Source organism: Sitophilus oryzae, unplaced genomic scaffold (genome assembly GCF_002938485.1).
Source record: "Sitophilus oryzae breed Bouriz unplaced genomic scaffold, Soryzae_2.0 scaffold_1712_pilon_pilon, whole genome shotgun sequence".
NCBI lineage: Eukaryota > Metazoa > Arthropoda > Insecta > Coleoptera > Curculionidae > Sitophilus > Sitophilus oryzae.
The window spans coordinates 376,401-399,207 of NW_022146405.1; the positions used below are offsets into that span (position 1 = coordinate 376,401).

Below are 22,807 nucleotides of genomic sequence, written 5' to 3' on the forward strand. Positions count from 1 at the left end.
AATGACATGCCACACTTAATATTTTTTGTATTTTTGATATTTGATTTATTTAAACACAATTTATTTAAACTAATTTCAAGTCCGGCTCTGTTTTTTTTTAATATTTAATCTATTCATCGTTACAATATTGATAAGCTTTCAAACTTAACAATGACGTGGGGTAAAATATTGAATAAGGAAAATCAAACGCAACAAAATAATAAAAAATAATATAAAATAAATAATATAAATATGATATAATATAAACAATCAAGTTATTTCTCCGGAGATGGATTTGAAATGGTAGAGCAATATAATGGCCAGCGAGGTTCCTGGATCTGTCGCCAAAGGGCGAGGAGGGGGGGATTTCTTGACTTCATTTGTTCAAATCAATACATTTCAACATCCTATACAATAAAGAGTACAAAATCCATTCGGAAGTATAGAAGAAGATAATATGTTCAAAGAGCTATAAATCAGATTGAACGAAAAATAAATTAATTTGTGCACTAGGGAGGGTGGTAACCCTTTCGAACATGTAGAGCATTAGAAACTAGTCTGTAAAAGTTTATTTTTTTATAATTACCACGGTTAATATTGTACATACATATTATTAGATTAAATTAGACACTGAGATTTCAAATTCACAATAAAAAGAGTTAATAAGAATATCTTTAAATTGCTAACCTGGACATTATTTATTTGGATCTTTCAAATGGCTCGATTTTTCTTATTCAATTAGCGCTGATCAATCTTGTTGCGATGAATATATTCAGATTAAATAATTTAAAAAACCAGCGTCGGACTTAAAATTATATACTTGTACTCAGGAGACCGAGTTCTTTCAAAACCTGAAATAAAAGATGCAGGTCCGTATTTAAAAAAATTAAGTTGGCCCCTGTATCACACAAACTGTCATCTAATTTGAAAATCTAAAAATACTATCAGATAGCCCTAATAAAGTGGCTATGAGAATGTGCAATTAGTTGTTTGATTTTCTAAAAAGTAACGACAGGAAAAAATAAAATTGATTTGCAAAAAAATCCGTTTTTTCCCAAAAACTTAGCAATCCTTGAAATTTTAAAACTTTTTTGGTGGCATCTTGGTGAACATCCCAAGGAGGGGGGGGGGCAACTTTGCCCCAATTTAACCATCTTCGTATCTATTAAGGTTTTCGAGATACCAATGCTCGTACCTCGAATTTGTAGCACCCTGTATATATTATTTGATTTTTGGATTATAGGAAACAAATAAAGGTGGGTTTTATTAAAAAATCATATGCCTAAACTGTAAGGATTTTGACATATTTCACATTGTGTGAAAATGAAGAGTAAATTTTAAATTTAATAACAGCTACCTAAATATTAATTTACCCCGTATAGCCTGATATTTAATTACATTACCCATTGTATGTTAAACCAAATTAAAATTTGACTCGAAAAGTTATACAGGGTGAGACAAAAGTAATATGGAACATTGGTCACTTTTAAAAGCAAGCTACTCCTTTATTTTAAATGGAACACCCAGTATATTATTCCGGTGTTCAATGGGGAATTCATATATCTTCAAAATATTATTAAGATTGCCTACCCCTTGTAGGATAAGTTTGCATTTTCGGCAAATTTCTGAGAATTTTTTTCTTTTAACTGACACAAATTGATAACTAGTTGTTAAAGTTGGACTAATTAAACAACAATGTTGTGTGAATAGGCCAGTCAATCTGGAGGTTAAGGTGGAAAAAACTAGTAACCAACCGATCTCAACGGGAATGTGTAGATAATGATCTCCTATTTAACCCCCAAAAGTCCCATTCGGTCCCAGTGGGGGAAGTTTGAAAAAAACCGCCGCCATCTTGGATATTTTCGTTTTTTTCAAATATCTCCGTTTGCATAACTTTTTTTCGAAAAAACTAAAGATATGTTTTTTGTAGAGAAATTTAGAATATTTTACATTCAATCATTTTTTTTCTAAAATAAATAGTAATAGAGATAGAGCATTTTTTTACTATACGGTTTATAAATTTTCCAGTTTTTTTAAACCAATTAGTTATAATTTTTGCATTAACACTATAGTGTTAGTATAGATAAACCAAGTATAAATTTAAGCATTAAAATAAATAAAAATAACGTTTAAATATTATTTATTAAATAAAATTATTGTTAAAAAAATTATTGTTAAATTAAATTTACTATGACGTCATCCTGAGCGTCACTTTCGTCCTCAACTAAAATACAAAAGTTTGTGCAACTGATTCAACTGTGCATTGACCACACTTTGAAGTGAACATTTAAAACATGTAAGAGCCAGTTTTCTACAGGGACAATTTTTAGAGCACTGACTCTCTTGCAAAATATTAATTTTAGTAGGTCAGGAGGCATCATCTTCTGTTGATTGCATAGGTGTCAGATTGCCTTTTTGATCTTTCTTCCAGCCATATTGTAAAATATCTAACTTGTTACCAATCCATTCGTGAATCTAAAAAATACATCTTATAAAATTCCCTATAATAGATATATCTTTACAGTTACCTGAAAGTATGTCCTGAGTAAATGGAGTTTTGCAGAGTTCTCAGTTGGAGGCAAATTAGCTAAACTAAAAGTAGTCTTAAGGGCTTCTCCTGATGTAATCCTATTGTATAGAGTGTATCTCAGATGGTTAATATGTTTAATATAACTTGGGCAGTGATATAGCTTTAAAAAGCTGAAACAAGTCGTCTTTGTTAGGATTTTTTTCTAAAAATACGTCGAGGTATTGACAAAGATCGTCATCTTTTTTCAGTACCGACAGGCACATTTTTTTTGTCTCAGTCAGGATTAAATTATCTTTTAAAGCTATATCACTGCCCAAGCTATATTAAACATATGAACCATCTGACAATCTCTTAAGACCACCTTTAATTTAGCTAATTTGCCTCCAACTGAGAACTCTGCAAAACTCCATTTACTCAGGACATAATTTCAGGTAACTGTAAAGGTATATATATATTATAGGAAATCTTATAAGTTGTATTTTTTAGATTTAAGAATGGATTGGTAACAAGTTAGATCCTTTACAATATGGATGGAAGAATGATCAAAGAGGAAATCTGACACCTATTCAATCAGAGATGTGGCGCCTCCTGACTACTAATAGTATATTATTTAGCGAGCATATAATGGTGGCTGTTATTCACGCGGATGATTTTATGACACGAGCCGCAGGCGAGTGTTATAAATCATCCAAGTGAATAACAGCCATTATATGCGAGTAGAATACTATACTTTATCCAGGACTCTCAAAAAAATGTAGATAATATTAATATAAGTTTTTATTTTTAATGTCAAAAAAATATTGATCGATTATAACGAGTAAGTAACATGGAAACAAAACATTGAAATTTTCTTTAACTAGGTAGCTAACTAATTTCCCTTTAACTAATTAAAATCAAACATAAATTATTTATTTACATTAATGGTAATGTTTGACAGTTTGACTCTTGTTTGGAGTTTGGATCGAGATATCCGTGGAAGCGGTGAATAATGAAAACATTGTTCACTAGTGAATAAGGAATATTATTATTATTTCATAAACTCATGTATAATAATCAAATTATAGACGAGTCGTGAATAAAATTATTTTATTGCAATTGCAAAGAGAGTCAGTATTCTAAAAATTGCTCTTGTAGAAAACTGGATTTTGCATGTTCTTCAAAGTGTGGTCAGTGTTACGGAATCAGTTGCACAAACTTTTGTATTTTAGTTGAGGCTAAAATGACGCTCAGGATGACGTCATAATAGATTTTATTTAATAACTTTAATTTAATAATAATTTTTTTAACAATAATTTTATTTAATAAGTAATATTTAAACGTTATTTTTAATTGTTTTGATGCTTAAATTTATACTTGGTTTATCTATTTTAACACTATACTGTTAACGCAAAAATTATAGCGGATTGGTTTAAAAAAACTGGAAAATTTATAAACCGTATAGGAAAATTTGCTCTATCTCTATTACTATTTATTTTAGAAAAAAATTATTAAAGGTAAAATATTCTAAATTTATTTCTCTACGAAAAACATATCTTTAGTTTTTTTCGAAAAAAGTTATGCAAACGGAGATATTTGAAAAAAACGAAAAAATCCAAGATGGCGGCCATTTTTTTCAAACTTCCCCAACTGGGACCGAATGGGACTTTTGAGGGGTTAAATGGGAGATCATTATCTACATATTGCCGTTGAGAGTGGTTGGTTACTAATTTTTTCCACCTTTGCATATAATACTCGGCTACGTTTACTGGCCTAGAAGTAACGTCAGACATATCAGAGCCACCTAAATCATAAAAATGAAAATATCTAGGAAAATTTTTGTTTGAGGGATAGACAACGTTAATAGTATTTTGATGAGACATGAATTCCCCAATGAATATCGAAATAATACACTGGGTGTTCCATTTAAAATAAAAGAGTAACTTGCTTTTAGAGGTTGGGTTAGGTTAAAGTCCCCAAGTCCCCTGTATAACTTTTTGAGTCAGATTTTAATTTGATTCGAAGTACAATAGTTATTTTAACTACATATTAAGCTATACCGGGTAAGTTACAATTTAGGTAGGTTTTATTGTAATTTAAAAATTGTTCTTTATTTTTAGAAAATGTTAGATATGTCAAAAACAATTTTCCATTTTAGTCATGTACTTCTCTAATAAAACTCACCTTTATTTTTCTCCCAGAATCCGAAAATCAATTAATATATATATATAAGGTGTTCCATTATAAAAAAACACAACTTTGATATGCAACTTTTTTTGGGGACACCCTGTAGAACTTTCTATATATTTAAAAAGTGCTCTGAATTAACCTACATATGCTAACAAAATTTAATTTTAATACAAACTGTCGTTCTCCCTGAGCCTCCGCGTCGTATGAGAGGCGCCACCCTGTACAGGGTGGTCGAAATTGGTCTGTTTTAACAGAGAAAACCTATTTCCTGACTAGATAGAGCAAAACCAACATATATGTCATGGGCTCGATTTCTGAGACACGTTTGATAGCATAAACCGCCTATTGATATTTTCACTGCCAAATGAGATACGGGGTCTTTTTGAATTTTTTACCATTTGTAAAATTGCCCGTAACTTTTTTATTTCGCGGAATAATAAAATTCTGTAAAAACGTTCTGCACTTTTTTAAGCACAATCCAGTGGCGTAGTCAGATTTTTTTATGCTTGCTCTTTTTGTCAGAAATAATAAAAAATATAATTTTTTATATGAAAATCATAGTTGGCTATGAACTTAAAAAAATGCTGGCGTTTAACCCTTTCCAACGATATAAAGTTATGGGTATCTATTTCTAAGAATGAGAGATATATTAGGGTTTTTTATCTTTGTATCAAAGTGGGCCTTGATTTTGTGTTGACCTAGTTGCCTAATTATTTTTTATTACAATTTAATATTCTATAGTATTATTTATCTCATATTTAAAGACTTTTGAAAAGGTAAATTAACATTCTATATTAGTTTGAGTAATTACAATTGAAATCGATACAACAGACAAAGAACAAAACTAAAAAGACATATTTTTTTGGGTAACGAATATAGTTTTCTAAAAAAAATCATCTAAGATGTTCAAACGGAGCACCTCCTTGTTGAATACACAATAAACATCTTTTGCGTACAGAGTTACAGCGATTTATTACAGCGAACTGGTGTAATAAGTCCAAAAGCTTGCCTAGTAGCCTTCTGCAATTCTTCTCTCGTCCCAATGGTTCTTCCCTTATATACAGGGTGAGTCTTAAATAAGTGCAAATCTTTTCAGGGTTGGTAGATCTCGATAGAAGTAACATAATTTCTCTTTAGCATTTTTTAAATAAATCCAAAATAACCGAGTTATTTTAGTTTTGAAAAAAAAAAATTTTTTTGCTTAAATTTTGGGAACCACTGGATCTTTTCTGGATTTTCTTTCTTGTAAATTTAATCTACTACCTATGTTGACATATCAAGAAATTATGTTTTTGAACTAAAAACTAAAAAAAAATCTTCACTGAAAAAAACTTCATATTAGTGTTTCTGGGGTCAAAATATGCTACCCCTAAAAATATTTGCACTTATTTAAGACTCGCCTTGTATAAGGTTTTTTTAATTTTCCCCATAAAAAGTCGAAAGAAGTTAAATCACAGGACCTAGCACGCTAAGATATGGGGCCCCTTGTTCCAATCCGATTCTCTCTAAATTCTCCATTTAATAGTACAGTTGTAACCTTGGCGTTTTAATTGTAATTGGTAATACTAATATAGAATGTTGATTTACCTTTTCAAAAGTCTTTAATTATGCGGATAAATAATAATATAGAATATTAAATTGTGATAAAAAATAATTAGGCAACTAGGTCAACACAAAATCAAGGCCCGCTTCGATACAAATTAAAAAACCTAATATTTCTCTCATTCTTAGAAATAAATACCCATAACTTTATATTGCTGGAAAGGGTTAAACGCGAGCATTTTTTTAAGTTCATAGTCAACTATGATTTCCATTTAAAAAATTATATTTTTTAATATTTCTGACAAAAAGAGCAAGTATAGAAAAAACTGACTACGCCACTGGATTGTGCTTAAAAAAGTAACTGTGCTTAAAAGCTTAAGAACGTTTTTACAGAATTTTATTATTCCGCGAAATACAAAAGTTATGGGCAATTTTCCAAATGGTAAAAAATTCAAAAAGACCCCGTATCTCAATTGGCAGTGAAAATATCAAAAGGCGGTTAATGCCATTAAACGTGTCTCAGAAATCGAGCCCATGACATCTATGTCGGTTTTGCTCTACCTGGCCAGGAAATAGATTTTCTCTGTTAAAACAGACCAATTTCGACCACCCTGTATATTAAACCACTATTTTTTAAGGTATATTTGGAAATTACACAATAATCCTTCCAAATTATTAAATAAATAAAATAATATAAAATTATTAAATAAATAAAATAATATAAAAAAATCAAATAGCTAATACGCCAAGAGAAAAGTCGAAAAGACACAAGGTTATTCAAAACGATAACAGTGACGTTAGCTTCCGTCATTAATGGACGAATAAAATAATAGAATTTTAGTGACTACTTTTTTGTTTTTTTATTCAGTGATGATAGTAGATAAAAGTTTGCAAAGTACATGACCTTTTTACTTTTTGGCATAAAAAGCAACATCTATTTTTTTATCCGATTCTCTGCATTTAGTAAAAAAACCCGTATTAAAATTTCCAAAAGTACTTCTATTATTCATAATTATATTCCTACTTACTACTTACTTTATGTATCATGGGATGTTCCAAGTATTGCAGAAATCGACAGCTTAGATTGTGAAAGTGGCATTCGCTGTAACCGTACGGTATCGCCGAGCCATTAGTTGTAAAATCTTTGCATAGCGTCGTCATTGTTTCGTCGTTTACAATTGCCAGTTTCAGATCTTTCGGATCGCCACCAACCCCATTTACCACACACCATGTTTGGATTAGTGGAAAAAATAACAAAAATATAATACCGCTAAAAAAGAAATAAAAATATACGTACCTATACAGGGTGAGTCTTAAATAAGTGCAAATATTTTCAGGACTGATATGTCTCGATAAAACAAACATATTTTCTATTTACCGTTTTTCAAATAAGTCTAAATTAAACAAGTTATTAAAGTTTGAAAATTTTAGAAAATTTTTTTTTTAATGTTTAGAGCCCCGGATTTTTTTCTGTATTTGCATCCCATTTAGTGCCGTAACCATTGGAATATCAAAGATTTCAGAATACTCTGTAAATTTTGGTAATATTGTTACGGATTCCGTGGGTCCACTAATTTAAACTCACGATAAAATACTTAACGATTTATTTGTCTCATTCTGTACACACAACTTATACTATTTACAACACAATTTATGCAACTACTATTACTGTAACAGTACTGGCACCTTCGCCAATTAATTCACAATTTAAAACGCGGTATTATCAAACTTTAGACTGCCCTGCCAAAGCGCGGGCCTTTATATACCCCCTGGCGAGTCTTTCTGGAACGTTCTAAAGAATTCTGTAATTTTCTTTTACTTTCTGGCGAATTCGCCAGGTTCAATGCACGTAGCAGTAATGCAGTTATGCAACCAGTAATACACCTTGACCTTGACAATATCAAAGATTAAGTAACCATAAGAAAATTTGCGTTCGATTCACCGCCTATGCAGTTTTAAAAAGTTTTCTAAAATATACAGGAAAATTTAAAAGAAAGTGCACGATTTTCAACATCTCCAAAAACCAACCAAACTTATATTCATATATGATATTTTATGTGGTTCTGGGGTCGAAATATACCACTAAAAATATTTGCACTTATTTAAGACTCACCCTGTATATCCCTAATCAAAATGTCTTTTGCTCGATCAAATATACCCTAGTCTGCCCTAATCATAAAGAAATTTTAGATTTTTTTGTTCATTAAACACTTTACTTTAAAATTAAAACTAAATATATTAGTAAACAGCCGTGTTTCAGAAAACATAGTGTGCGATCTCTCGTGGGAAGATTCCTCGCGTAAAAGTAAGACTTATATCAACATAAGTCCGATCCTGCTTTGTTTTGTAGCTACAGGGAGTTAAAGTCTTCATTTTATTTCGATTTAGAATTCTTGTCTAACACGGGTGCGCCTCGAAAGTGGCCCACCCCTATTTAAAAAGGAGATTTGGTATGTTAACTATATGACATAAATTAGGATTAATTGACGTATTCAATAATTGTTTTCGGTCACTTCCTGTTTCACTGGAAATTACTACAACTTTTGATTTTTAAATGGCACCCTCGGTATTTTGTACTTTGTTCGATAGAAAATGATACTCTGAATACATACTTGACATTTTCAATTAAAAAATAGGATTTTATATTTCAATTTAGACTACTGTGGCCATAAATGTAACGACAATAATTTGACTCGAAATACGAAACCATGTGGTACCAAAGTATTCGTAAAAATGTTTTTTCTAAATATAGTAATGAGCCACCCTCGATCCATTTGAAAAAAATTGAGATATGATTAAAAATACGATTTGGGCATCTTTTAACCGGCCAGGACGAGACAGTAAATCATTAGACGATCAAATCTATTATTCCAAGGCTCCTTGATTAAAGATGAGTGTTTTTTTAACATAGCAATGGTACTCTAGATTGAAATTTAAAATAAAATTTTGTTTTGTGCGAAAATGTCAAAAGTTGACTTATGATACCTATGTCATTCTATACAGAGTGTCATTTTTTATCCAATAAAGTAAAAAAATACCGAGGGCGCCATTTAAAAATCAAAAGTTGTAGTCATTTCCGGTAGTTGCCGAAAACAATTGAATACGTGAATTAATCCTTATTTATGACATATACTACTTTATGTCAATACCAAATATCGTTTTTTTATCTGAAAAAATACAAAAGTTATAGGATAGGTGTGAGCCACTTTTGAGATGCACCCGGTATGTATATACTAAACACCTTGTATTTACTCTAAAATATAAGGTCGATATTTTATATATTACTTTTTTTACTGAACTTACGTGACATTCCTGTAAAATTGCTTCCAGTTTTTATCAAGAAGTGCTTTCATTCTATAGTTTTCTAAACTCGTCTTATCTTTCTTTATTTTTGTTGTCTTTACTTTCTTCGTAAGCTCCTAGAATTTAATCGTAACAGTAAATTATTCACGAGGCATTTAATTTCACATAACCAGCAGAGTAGCTCTGATAAGTGTCATCTCGACCCCCACCAATAATGGGATCTCGAAGAAGAAATTATTAAATATTATAGAATATACGCGGATGGTTAAATTAAGGTGAACTGAAATATTAATATGCCATTAATATGCCGTTTGGAAACATAAAATTCCGAGTAGTTCCGAAGATATTCGAGAAAAAACGATAATTTAAGATTTCGATTTTATTTTTTTCTGACGTTGCTTGATAAAGTATTCCAAAACTAAAAGCACATTTTTATAGTCGAAGTTTTTTCTAGCTACACAACATTGTATTCAGATTTGTTATCCGACGTTTCGTCTTTTTACCAACATCAAAGAAAAAGAACTCTTTCAAATCTATGTTTTCTTATGAGCGCCATATTAGATTTTTACACATCTAAATACATAAATTTATTTCGATTCTAACGATGGTTATCTACAGTGATTGTAAACGTCAATAATTAGTAAAAATCTTGTTTTTAATAGTTGGCTTTGGTTGTTTGAAAGAAAAACGGGACATGTTAGACAAAATATTGTTTGAAAAGCTGGTTAAATGAGGGTACGTTGAAACTATAGAATAGACATAACAGTATCCTTTATTTATATGCTAAAATTATAGTAAGCATTCAAAGTGATGACCCTCTTACTGGATATATAATGGTGCCCATCAATCTAAATTATTGACAGCTGTAGTTAATCCCTTCTTGTAATAGCTCAAAACTGTGTTATAATAAGGTTATAATATTTTTTCTTATTACTTCCCTCTCTACAACTGTTTGATAATCTTGTTGTCAATACACTATTTTCATAAGGTACCCAACAGAAAAATGTGTTTTTAGTTTTGCATGCTACAACCTAATATCGCTGGAACTACCCGAAATTTTAAATATTTCTAAACCAATACACATCCTCGTATCTCCTATAGTTTTCGAGATTCCAATGGTAAGTGTCGAATTTGATTTACCCTGTATGTCAACTAGATAAGGATGAGTAATACATATACAAGTCGAAACGTCGCGTAAAATTTCAACATTATAGACAATGTCAACCCCAGAGGATCTTTTATTTCACAATTCACACCCAGACATCTTTATTTATGACTTACATCTTTTGATCCGTAAGCTATGTCAAAGGTAGCTATAGAAGAGACGGAAGAAGCAGATTCCATACCGTTCCCATTTTGTTTATTGATGTTATCTATGACATTATTTAACCTTCCTTCTTCTTGTTTCCTACTAAGAATAAGAAAAGCTTCCTCCAGGGTTTCGGTTTGAAAGAAACTCAGTAATCTTGCGGGTGATTCTTCTGCTAATAACTTTCCACCTCGCATTAAGCCAATCTAGAATAATAAGTTAATTAAAAAATGTCACGTTAAGATAACTTTATAACATCAGAAGAACCAAACCAAACCAAACCAAACTCAACTACAAAGTTTTAAACAGCCTCTACCGTGCGTACTCGCGAACCTAATACGCATAATTGTAGGTTTCGTCACTAGAACTGCCCCACGGGGGTAATCCTCGCGAGATGAAAGATTTCCAATGACAACTACTGCAGATAATGCCCTAGAGGAAGAAGAAACCATAGACCACCCGCTGTAGCACTGTCCGGCACTGGAAAACCGACACTTTAAAACTTTAGGGCACGTTTTTTTGGAGCGACTAGAGGAAGCAGCAGCAGCCAACATCAGCGACATCAGGAACTTTGCAAAGAGGTGGAAGTCTTTTAACATAAAGAAAAAATGGGAGGAAGGCTTGGTATACATTAATACATGGGTATCGCAATGGGCCCAAGGCCTCCGAGTGAGGGTCCAAACAAGATCCCAAATCCCAGCAACCTCACCTAACACTACTCGCAAAGTAAACCGAAGTAGTGATGTAAACTTTAGTTACTTTTATGGACTTCTAACTACTAGTTACTTTTGTTAATAGGACTCGTTACTTTGGACTCGTTACTTTAGTTACTCGTTACTTTGGTACTTAGTATCGTTACTTTATAATCGTTGTTTTGTGTACAGGTTGGAAGACTTGGGCGTGACGTGGAACTTCGTTACTTATTGTGCCCGGCGATCTTCGTTGCATGCTCGGTTTAACCTATAAGGGGTTTTTACTTTCTTCTAGTGTAAGGGCTTAATAGGATAATTTCAATACTCGGTATTCAAGTACTGAATAATATGTTTTTAATAATATGTATAATATTTTTATAATGATATGTTAAATAAAACTATGTACTATTAATAAAATTAAAAATAAAAGAAAACAAATCAAACACAAAAAATATGTGTATATTAAATATAAAGTATTTTTCTACTCTCTATCTCTCTCTCTCTCTCTCTCACTCTCCCTCTTTGTATTACATTAATAAATAGGCAAACATTAAAGAGTAAAAATAAAATAAATGTATATATTTTTGTTAAAATGTAAAAATATTAAAAAATGTATATTCTTCTGTGGCGGATTCATCTCTTCAAAAAAGTCATTTGGATTAACGCCAGCAGTGTTTACTAAAAATTACTATTTTTATTTTGTAGATTTTCTTACAGTGTAAGTGGCCATTTTATAGTGTAAGGTGGCTCATTTGAAGAAGAAAAATATTTGTTCTGATTTTTCAGATGTTAACATTTTTTGTAACTAACGTGAATCCATTTTTAATTAATATCTAAGACATGTTAATCTAAATAAACAATTCTATTCTATAAATAAAAAACGACAACAAACGGCAAAGGGACAGACCGCCTCCGGGTCGGCATGAGCCATCATAATAATTGTAATAAAAATATCACACATTTGCCATCCAAAACACCGGCCGGCGTCAAGTCAACACTTTAAACATATTGATAACAACTAGACCTACGTCTAAATAAGGAATCAAATACGTTTAAATTAAAATTTTATTTGAACGTATTTGTAAGGAATATTTCAGTATAGAGTTTCGAGTCCTCGGTTCGTGCATTTCCAGGGATTACGATTACTGCCGACGCAAAAGAAACGAATTAGCTTAGTAACGAGTCCTAAATTCAAATAGTAAGCGTTACTCCGAGTCCTCGTAAAGTAACTGTTACTTTGTAACGATTACTTAGAATTTTTACATCACTAAACCGAAGTGACCGGTTTAAACTTGGGCTTTCTTCGCGAGTACTGTAGAGGCTGTTTGAAACTTTATAGTTGAGTTGGCTCAATGCGGATGCCGTTCTTCCGATCTGTGATGAAGTCGAATAGTGAATATTTACTTCGTGTTTCCTCGTCTAATGAAAATAAGCCGAGACGAGACACAGTTAGACGAGGAAACACGAAATAACCCTCTTCATTATTCGACCTTCACCTACTTCGGCTTACTTCACGAGTAGTGTAGAGGAGTATTTATAATTTTTACTTAATTCCAAGCAATGAAATATTTGTTTCACGTTTATCTCCTAAGAATAGATAGTAATACCATATGACAGAAAAAAAACGCATCAAGTTGGATGATATTCCCCATTTAATTTTTATATAAAATGACACAAAGATCTTCATTTTTCAGCCAATTGTGACGCCGGTATTTTTTCGATTGTATGATACCATCAGATACTATCATCATACCACAGAGGAAGTAAAAGCCAAAGTACTTCTCGAAAAAGGGAAGAGTAAAAAAAACAAGAAACAGCCGGGCGCATCTCCACCAAAAGGCAACAGAGGGAGCGAGAACCTCTCACCTCTGCTCCGGCAAGAGAAAAGCCAGGATGGAAAGCCGTCCAACACCGAGAGGCAAGCAGAGACGTATTGCTGGACAAGTGAAAATGACGGTGCTGTCAAAGGATTACCACCGACCCAAAAAACAGCTCTACAAGAGGCGATACCAGATGAAGTAGTAGCGAACGGGTTGCAACACAACGATCCACAAAATGTGGATCAGCTGCGAATTGCGGGATACATTTTCGGGTGTGCCCGCTCCTCATAGATTTTACATCTCCAAAATCGACCAGGACTGGTTGCAGTGAAGGAAGAAAACATGCCTAAGGAGGCGACCATCATGGTCTGTCTGCCGAGGAGCAAAAGTAAAGACGCTACCGTCCTGCTGGGTCTTTATCCAGGCTCAGAACTCCAATATAAAGACATCGAGTTGGCGACTCATCAACTCGAGGGAGGAGGGCCATGGTCAGGTATACACAATAGGAATTGACCTCAAATTCAAGGAGGCAATAGAGAAAGAGAGAGATATCCTCTATTATAAATTCGGGACAATACCGGTATCAGGTCTAACGAGAGACCAAGTTAAAGAGTTGGAGAAAATGGAGACAGATCCTCCAGCCTCCACCTCACGGGCACCTCAACCGGTGGAAAGCTCCTCGAAGTGTGAAGGGCACGGAGGGCGGAATCTCAGCCGTGGAAGGGTGTATACCCTCCTAGGACCCCCCCCCCCCTACAACAGGAAAATCTACATGTATGATGAGTTATAGGACTATATAATGAGTTATAACTCAAGAAAGAGGGATACCATAGATCTTTAAGGTCTCGGTGATTAACCCCTCTTCTCACTCATTCTACATTCTACACGATACCATACCATCGATAAAAAAACACGAATTAAAATGAATTTTTCTTTCAATCAAAAAATCAGTAGTATACCAAAAATTACCATTTACATTCCAGACCAATCATTTACATGCAAATTTAGTCGGTTTAGAATTTTTTTTTCAGAAAACATTTATGTCTGAAATCTTCTGCTCCATTTTCGCCTTTTTGAAATGTTCAGACAACTGAGACACGAGGGGTGACTGAAATTTCAGAATTGTCCAAAAGGGCCTTGATAATTTTGTCTGTGGTATTTTTAATTTCACAAGAAAGTAGCTATGTTCGTGAACCACAAAGTTCTATCTTGACCGATCTAACCAAAATGGGACGCTGTATTTCTCCCAAAGGGTTATGTGATACTATACGATGAAAAAAAAACAGCGTCACAGACTGCTGCAGAATGACAATCGATGATAATTTTGGAAAGGTCAAGCCCTAGATATCATTTACTTGGCCCGTATTCTTCTTTATTTTTTAAAGGCGCTTACACCAGTGAGTCGGTCTTAAGAAGGTTGGATTTAATGTTTATATTGAGTAAAAATGATTTTTGACTAGTGTGAGTAGTTTAAAATTCGAAAAAAAAATTTTTGGAAATAAATTTGTGTGTCTGGAAACTTTTTATCTTTTTTTAATCTTTCTATAATTTTTAGTGTTAATGTTTGATAAATTTTATGTAATTTTTTTCTAAATGATGTCTAGAGATTACCCCCGTACACCAGAAGATTTGGCCTACGGATTTAGTCTGCGGATTTTGCCTGTCCCGTACCAAAACTCTCGTATTATGGACTGGCCTGCCGAGTTAGTCTACCGATTAGATCTTTGGCCGATTAAATATTCTCGTTTGGGACAAAATTCGACGTTTTATAACAGTTTTATATAGATAAATGTTTATCGGTTTATCGGAATAAAAAACTGGCCTTTAGAAAGAAAGAGCATTCCGGCTTTAGCCTTCACTCATTTTTTAAACCAATCTAATCTGACAGATCAAGTGGGCGGATTTGGCCTGTGACATGCTTGGTCCACCACAGGCTTAGTCACACAAACACCAAACACAAAGTTATTATCGGCCAAATCTGGGGAGGGCCGGACTTAACGAAGTTGCCGCCCCAGGCTAAAAAAAATTTGCACGGGAGCCTAAGACCCCAATTTGCAGTCTAGAACTAAAGTCGCCCAGGATTGTGGGCTTCGTCTAGCACAGCTGCGGAGGTAGCCAACAGCAACCCGCCGCAATACCCTTAGCCGAGGTCAAAACAAAATAAAAATTGAAATAGTTAGGGGAATATATAAAAACAGAAGGAAAAATTTCGATAACAGCTACCTAAATTTTAGTTAATCTTGTATAGCCTGATATTTTTTACAGTAACTATTGTATGTTAAACCAAATTGAAATTTGACTCGAAAAGTTATACAGTGAAACCAATATATAAAAACAGAAGGAAAAATTTTAGTCGGCAAGCCCTCAACAAACTCGTAACCGTATACATCATGTACACTGTTGTAGACATTCATACTCACACACAACAACCACACCTACATCAGTGTACACTAGTGTAACTGCCTTGCAGCATCATCAGTACGGTAAGGAATCCGCATTGTTGAGGGCTTGCCGATTAATTTTTTCCTTCTGATAAATATTTATCGGTTTATCGGAATAAAAAACTGGCCTTTAGAAAGAAAGAGCATTCCGTCTTTAGCCTTCATTCATTTTTTAAACCAATCTAATCTGACAGATCAAGTGGGCGGATTTGGTCTGTGACATGCTTGGTCCACCACAGGTTTAGTCACACAAACACCAAATACAAAGTTATTATCCGCAGACCAAATCCGGGCTATTATCATAGGCTATTATATTCCCCAGCCGTCTTTGACGCCGTTTTCTTTCGATCGCACGGTATTATAACTTTGTATACCCAACTTTACTTACTCTATCAGCTTGTTTGGCTTCTTCGATATAGTGTGTAGTAATTATCACTGCAATCTTCTCAGAATGGACTGTTTCCACTAAATAATCCCAAATCCTAAAAAGTAAAAAAATTTCACCAATAAATTAATGGATATAATAAAGATATAGTATCTTTAAAAGTACTTTTCTCTTAAAACTGGATCAACTCCTACCGTCGGTTCATCTAAAATGAGCAGTTCAGGCTTATGAATCATGGCAGCCGCAAAAGAGACTCTTCTTTGTTGTCCACCACTACAATTCTTCAAAAATCTGAAGGATAATGTAATACAGTACAGAGACAAATAATTATCACTATATACGTACCTGCCATCAGGAGGTAGTTCTAGTAGCTTCGATAAGTGTCTAAATCGTTCTTTAATAATTTTATCATTCATCTTCAATAAACGACCAAAATAAAAGACTGCATCTCGAACTGTAAATTCTCCTACTAGGGCAATTTCCTAAAAAAACTTTCGTTACTAAATATTCGTCATTATAGTCTAAGAGTCAGGTGCAAAAAAATGCAAGCGTTTTCTGAAGTCTCATATTTTCAAAAAAAGTACAGTCGGTAGTTCCAGTTCCGGGACACCTGACGCTTAGAAGCGCGCAAAGGTGTAATTTTAATTAACACCTCCGAACTGTTTCCTGAAGGCTAAACATTTCTAGATAACATTCCAATGCAATGTAAAACAAAAATATAATAGTCAGACGGAGCAGTATGGGGACACAAAGCGTCAGCGCTACGGGCTACCTCAAACGTGCTGTCAAAAAAATGTTATCACTCAAAGTGATTTCTGAAGGCTGCCACTTTGCAAGATAATAGTGAAAACAATATATTTATTAATAAAAACAGTCAGACTCGTCGATAACAGAACCCCGTCAGAGCGCTTGCACATACACCGGCAAAATCGGTGCCGGAGTCCTAGTCGGCGCCGGCTTTGCACCCGTTGTATTTAATTTCATTGTATTTATCGGTCCCCGACTATTTTACCGGATCGGAGTATATGTGAAGGAGCTAATTTATTTATATTGCAATCGACTTCAGCTCCGGCACCGGCACCGATTTTGCAGGCGTGTGTGAAAGCGCTCTCAGTCAGCAGCTGATGGAAGTGACAGCGCGCGTATAGGCGGGTCTTTACTCTTTACTCAATATACCCCACTGGCAAGCGAACCTTTAGGTCGGCGCGGCGTTTACATGTATAGGAGTAACTCGTTATGGCAATCTAGTAAGTCGGAGTGAGCAAAAATTCGAAGTATTTATTACATAACTACTTAATCTGACGCTAGATTCCATGCGCTTGGGAAAATACTCGCCTTCTGTTTTTATTCAGTACATCTTATTTTACTAAGCCTGTTGGCCGTACTCTTCGTACACATGAAAACCGGCACCCAAGACCAGAAATGCCGATTCTTAAGCCCCATACTCACACTTCGCTCCTTCGTCCCTTCCTCGCGTTACTTCGTCACTTCACTTCGTTCCTTCGCTTCCTTCCTTCGTCCATTTGATGCTTGCAAATTAGTCGATATGCAACAACACACCACAAAATATTTTTAATATAGCAGCTACATGTTTATTACGAAATATCTAGTAACCTGTAAAATTTTTAAAAAATCCGAAAGGCGTATAATTTTTATTTTATAAAACTGCAATTCTTTGTCGTGTCAAAAATAAAAATTGAATTTTAATAATATTATATTTTTTGAATAAATCTGAATATTTCAGTATCATGTACAAGGTATATCAGTATCATGTACAAGGTATATCAGTATGAATGTACAAGGCGAGTCAACAATAGAGTAAAGTTTATTATATAATTTATATCGAAACTATGAAATATGACATACTAATTAAACGTTGATGGCAATCCCCATTTCTTCAGATATTTTTGTAAAGGCATCATGCACACTATTTCTTTTTTTTTTATTTTTGTCGCTACGATTACATAAATATGGACATGTATTTTTTTCACAAATATGAGGATAATATTGTTTTTTTTTCTTCTATTTTTTAGACTACTGTGTGTGAATTATTTTTATATCGACTGGCGATAGCTAGATGTACAAGATGTCCCATTTTTGTGTGTTTTATGGGGTTTCTGGTTTATGAGTAGAGAGATGAGTAAAGATGCCGTTTTCATATCATTCGTTCTACTTATTATGAAACTAAATATGCTACACACAGATTTATCCTAGCCTACTTTGTTTAAATTTTTCGATAACCTTTGTATCTCGATTATCTTATAACTTATCGAAAAGGTGAAAAGGATCAGTGATGGGCAGTGGGTAAGTACCCAATTTGTAGATAAATAAAATCTGGGTATATACCTACCTGTAGATTTAGATGAACATCCTAATTTTAATTAGCAGTTTCCGTCGACCGCATAGTAAATACCCAGTATAAAACCGGGAATAGAAATATAAAAATATATATAAGAAATATTGTAGATATATACTTGTATTCTTGATATTACTGGTATTATACCGGGTATTTACTATGCGGTCGTTGAAAATACCTTTTATAAAATTAGACTGTTCATCTAAATGTACAGGTATATACCGGATACCCTGATTTTGTTTTGTTCTACCTATTGAGTACTTACCCACCGCCCGTGTCTCGTTTTTCAGGTAGAATGCAGTGACGAAACTAGTTATTCGTTGGGAGCTGCCTATTTCGAAAAATGACTCAAAGTTATGTTCTTTTTTTTAAACAGGACACTCTATATATTATTTTTTATTTTATTTGCCTTGTTATGAGCTTTCTAAAATTATAATATACTCTATATTTATTTATTTAGGTACTGCTAAACTGCTAAACGGCTCTTGTTTTATTTAACTTAATTTTACCAGATAATTTTGCTGTGCATCGTGATATTTTGATAAACTACACGGAAACTGAACTTGTGCTGCTTTTAAATAACATGCCAATAACCAACATTTTACGTCGAATAAATTAGTTGATTATTTTGATTACCTAATTTAAACCGGCCGACTATGTAATAAAGTTAAATAATGCATTTTTACCCCGTTTATGAAAATAAGTATTTTAGAAAGCCCGTAACAAGAAAAATAAAATAATATACAAAATATCGCATTTAAAAAAACATATAAGTTTAAGTCAATTTAAGAAAGACAGATTCCAACGAAGAAATAGTTACGTCACTGCATTCTACGTGAAAAACTGTACGGGAGACCGTTTTCACCTTTTCGATAAGTTATAAGATAACCGAGATACAAAGGGGATCGAAAAATGCAATAATTTCAGATTCGCCCTGTATTTTAGGAAGTAAGAGAGCTAGGACATATCTGTACGTAGCATCTTTATTTTCTTAAAAAAGTAACAGCGTAATGTGAAAACCGCATCTTTGTATCTCGACTCATAAACGAGAAACCCTGCAAAACACACGAAAATGGGACTCCCTGTAGAGACGTACTGCCAAATCAAGAAATCAACTACGAATGAAATCCAAGATCGATTTATATATTTTATATATTTTAATATTTTTTTGTGTTCGTGATAATTCCTTTGCTACTTCGTCCAAAAACCGGGAAGTAAACGGACGAAGGAGCGTTTTGACGAAGGAACGAAGGAACACACAGTCGCATAAAATCGACATTTCCCATAGTAAATATATGATTTTTGGACGAAGGGGCGCGACGAAGGAAGGAAGTGAAGTAGCGAAGTGTGAGTATGGGGCTTTAGTATATCGATATTAATCAATAATTTATTCACACAAAACAGAACATGTAGTTTATAAATGTCGGGGGAAAACGGTCTCAAATAAAAAATACATGTTTTTTGCATAAAGCAGTTTTTACATTAATGATTTGTTTTGTGTGAAATTATCGATGAATATCGATATAAATTGAGTAAAGACCCGCCTATACGCGCGCTGTCACTATTCTCACTTCCTTCAGCTGCTGACTGACGAGGTTCTGTTATCGACGAGTCTGACTGTTTTTATTAATAAATTTATTTTTCACTATTACCTTGCAAAGTTTCAACCTTCAGAAATCACTTTGAGTGACAATAATTTTTGACAGCTCGTTTGAGGTAGCGCTGACCAAAGCGCTGACGCTTTGTGTCCCCATTCTGCTCTGTCTGACTGTTATATTTTTGTTTTACATTGCATTCGAATGTTATCTACAAATTTTTAGCCTTCAGAACACAGTGTGGAGGTGTTAATTAAAATTACATCTTTGCGCGCTCTGTGCGCCATCAGATATTCCGGAACTGGCACTGCTGGCTGTACCTTTGCTTTTTAAAGATGCCATTACACGGCGTGTGGAGCGCCGATCCACCCTACAGGCGCGTTGAGCACCGTGCCAAGTGCGGCGGATGGTAATTCTAGCGGGACAAAACCTCAGGAGCTATGTTTGGGACTTAAAATCTAAGAACGTAGCAAATGATTTAATATATGTATAGCACCCATATGAGTTAAATTTATTTGTTTATTAACAACTTAATTTATCAATAAATAAATAAATAAATACAAGATAATAAAACTATTATATTATTCGTACGTAACACACAAAAACCGTACTATAAACTATTGCTAAATAAATAAAACTATGATATAAGGTAAATACTTAAAAAAATATTTTAGCAGTTATTTTTTAATTATTTTGTGATCTTGTGAAACCCTGTTTTATTTTAAAAAATTATCTTTTATTTAAAAATAAATAAAATAGTTATTTTAATTTTAATTTTAACACTCTGTAATTGTAAATTGATATAGTAAGTATCTAAGTCAATTTTTAAAACTTTTAATAAAACTAGTAATAATCATTTAGTTTTTATTAGAGATTATGAGAAATTAAAAAAGGCTTTTGCATATAGTCATGCTTTATTTAACTAGAACATCATTTGGATGTTTTTGTCTTGAAAAAAAATTGCCGAACTGACTATTGGTGTCATTCATTGATTTTTTAACCTCAGTGTCTTTCGATGGAGTTTCAGTTAAGGTTTCAACGATTACAACAGTATCCCTACTCCTACTAGCCTAGCTTATAGTACTTGCAAAAGCTAATTATTCTTTTCAATGCTCTTCAATTAATCCTTTAATGAGTCTTTGTTTCGTTATTATACTAGCCAATTGAAATAAAACTTTTGGGCGTCCACCTGTTAAGCTTGAACTCTAAAAAAACAAGGGAAAATAATCGTAGATGGGTCTTAACAACTTTTTTTTTCGTTACTAAGAGAGTTGGGATCTAAAAATTGCATCACGATATCCCACAAAACGATCAAGAGAGGATGTTAGTTTTAAAACGCCTTTTTACATACCTTTGGCAATTTCCAACACAATTTAGTTTTGGAATAAAATGTATGCACTTGTAAATATTTTGTTTTCATATGACCTCTACCTGGCTGAGCAGAAAACGATCAAATTTGGTTGATAAAAATGTATACGACCAAAAAATAATTCTTGCATTTTTATATCAGTTGGAATTAACACTATTTATTCCTATCAGTACATATTTTTTGACTTATCTTTACAAACAAAACGGTTTTGTCCCGCTAGACTTATCATCTACCGTACTGTGCGCCGATGGGACGACCGACCGGCAGGCAGATACAAAAAAATGCATTATATAACTTTTTAACATAGATTATCGGTGGTATTATTTAAATTGGGTTTAAATACAATCGAATAATTTATTCCCCAACTTTATTTTCATTGCAGTTTATTAAGATAACAGAGTGGGAAGCAAAATCATCTGGTTAAATTAAATTAAATAAGATAATAATACTTTTTTAAACCAAGTTTATTTATGTTCAAAAGTTAAATAACAATTTTTACCTTAATTATGAAAATAATTAGAGTATATCGTATTTTCAGAAAGCCCAAAACAAGGCAAATAAAATAAAAAAATAATACATTGGGTGTCATTTACAAATAGAAGTCAGATTTCGAAAATGACAGTTACAAGCGAAACTAGTTAACGTCACTGAATTCTATATAAAAAACTCAACTAGTCTTGTTGAGTTTTTTATTTTTTTAGTTTTCACCTTTTCGATAAGTTAACCAATATACGATGGGATCGAAAAATGCAACATTTTAAAATTCGCCCTGTATTTTAGGAACTAAAAAGACTAGGACAACTCTTGTAGCATCTTTGGTTTCATTAAAAGTAGCATAGTGATGTGAAAACCGCATCTTTAGAAGTATAAATGCAATAAACATTTAAAAAGTTCAGTAATTATTACTCATATAAGTACATACATAAGTCACCTCGTGTTCCTTACCCTCTATATAACATTTAGAATAAATGATAATAATTATTTTAAACAATAACATGGTAGAGTGTTTTGGTATATCCTGTATTTTCAGTAATTTTTCCACCAATTAATATGATATTTATATATTTCTTTAAGCGAATATCAAATTATGCATTTTCGCATTAAATGGAGATATTTAAATAAATTATGTAACAATTAAATTTAACTAAATTCAAAAAATTACTGGCGAAAATTTTTCGCGGCGCGTTTGCTTTGGAGTGTGCAGTTTACCGCCAGTCGACGGGAAGGACACGCAGCCCGCGCCGCGCCGACCCATTCACACGGCGTGTGGAGCGGCAGTTCACGGTTCAGGCGCATCCTGGCGCGGGATTCCACACTCCG

At 33.2% G+C, this 22,807-nt stretch overlaps 1 protein-coding gene across 1 annotated transcript in view; it reads right to left on the reverse strand.

The window, feature by feature from the left end:
* LOC115881291 (ABC transporter G family member 23-like) overlaps nt 1–22,807 on the reverse strand; it is a 96,287-nt gene that overhangs the window by 29,214 nt on the left and 44,266 nt on the right. Inside the window, exons 4-9 of the mRNA XM_030898716.1 lie at nt 16,513–16,649; nt 16,333–16,458; nt 16,171–16,264; nt 10,802–11,035; nt 9,521–9,636; nt 7,253–7,487 (exon numbers count right to left, since the gene is read on the reverse strand). Of these exons, the coding sequence (XP_030754576.1) occupies nt 7,253–7,487; nt 9,521–9,636; nt 10,802–11,035; nt 16,171–16,264; nt 16,333–16,458; nt 16,513–16,649 (942 nt within the window). The remainder of the gene's footprint in view (nt 1–7,252; nt 7,488–9,520; nt 9,637–10,801; nt 11,036–16,170; nt 16,265–16,332; nt 16,459–16,512; nt 16,650–22,807) is intronic.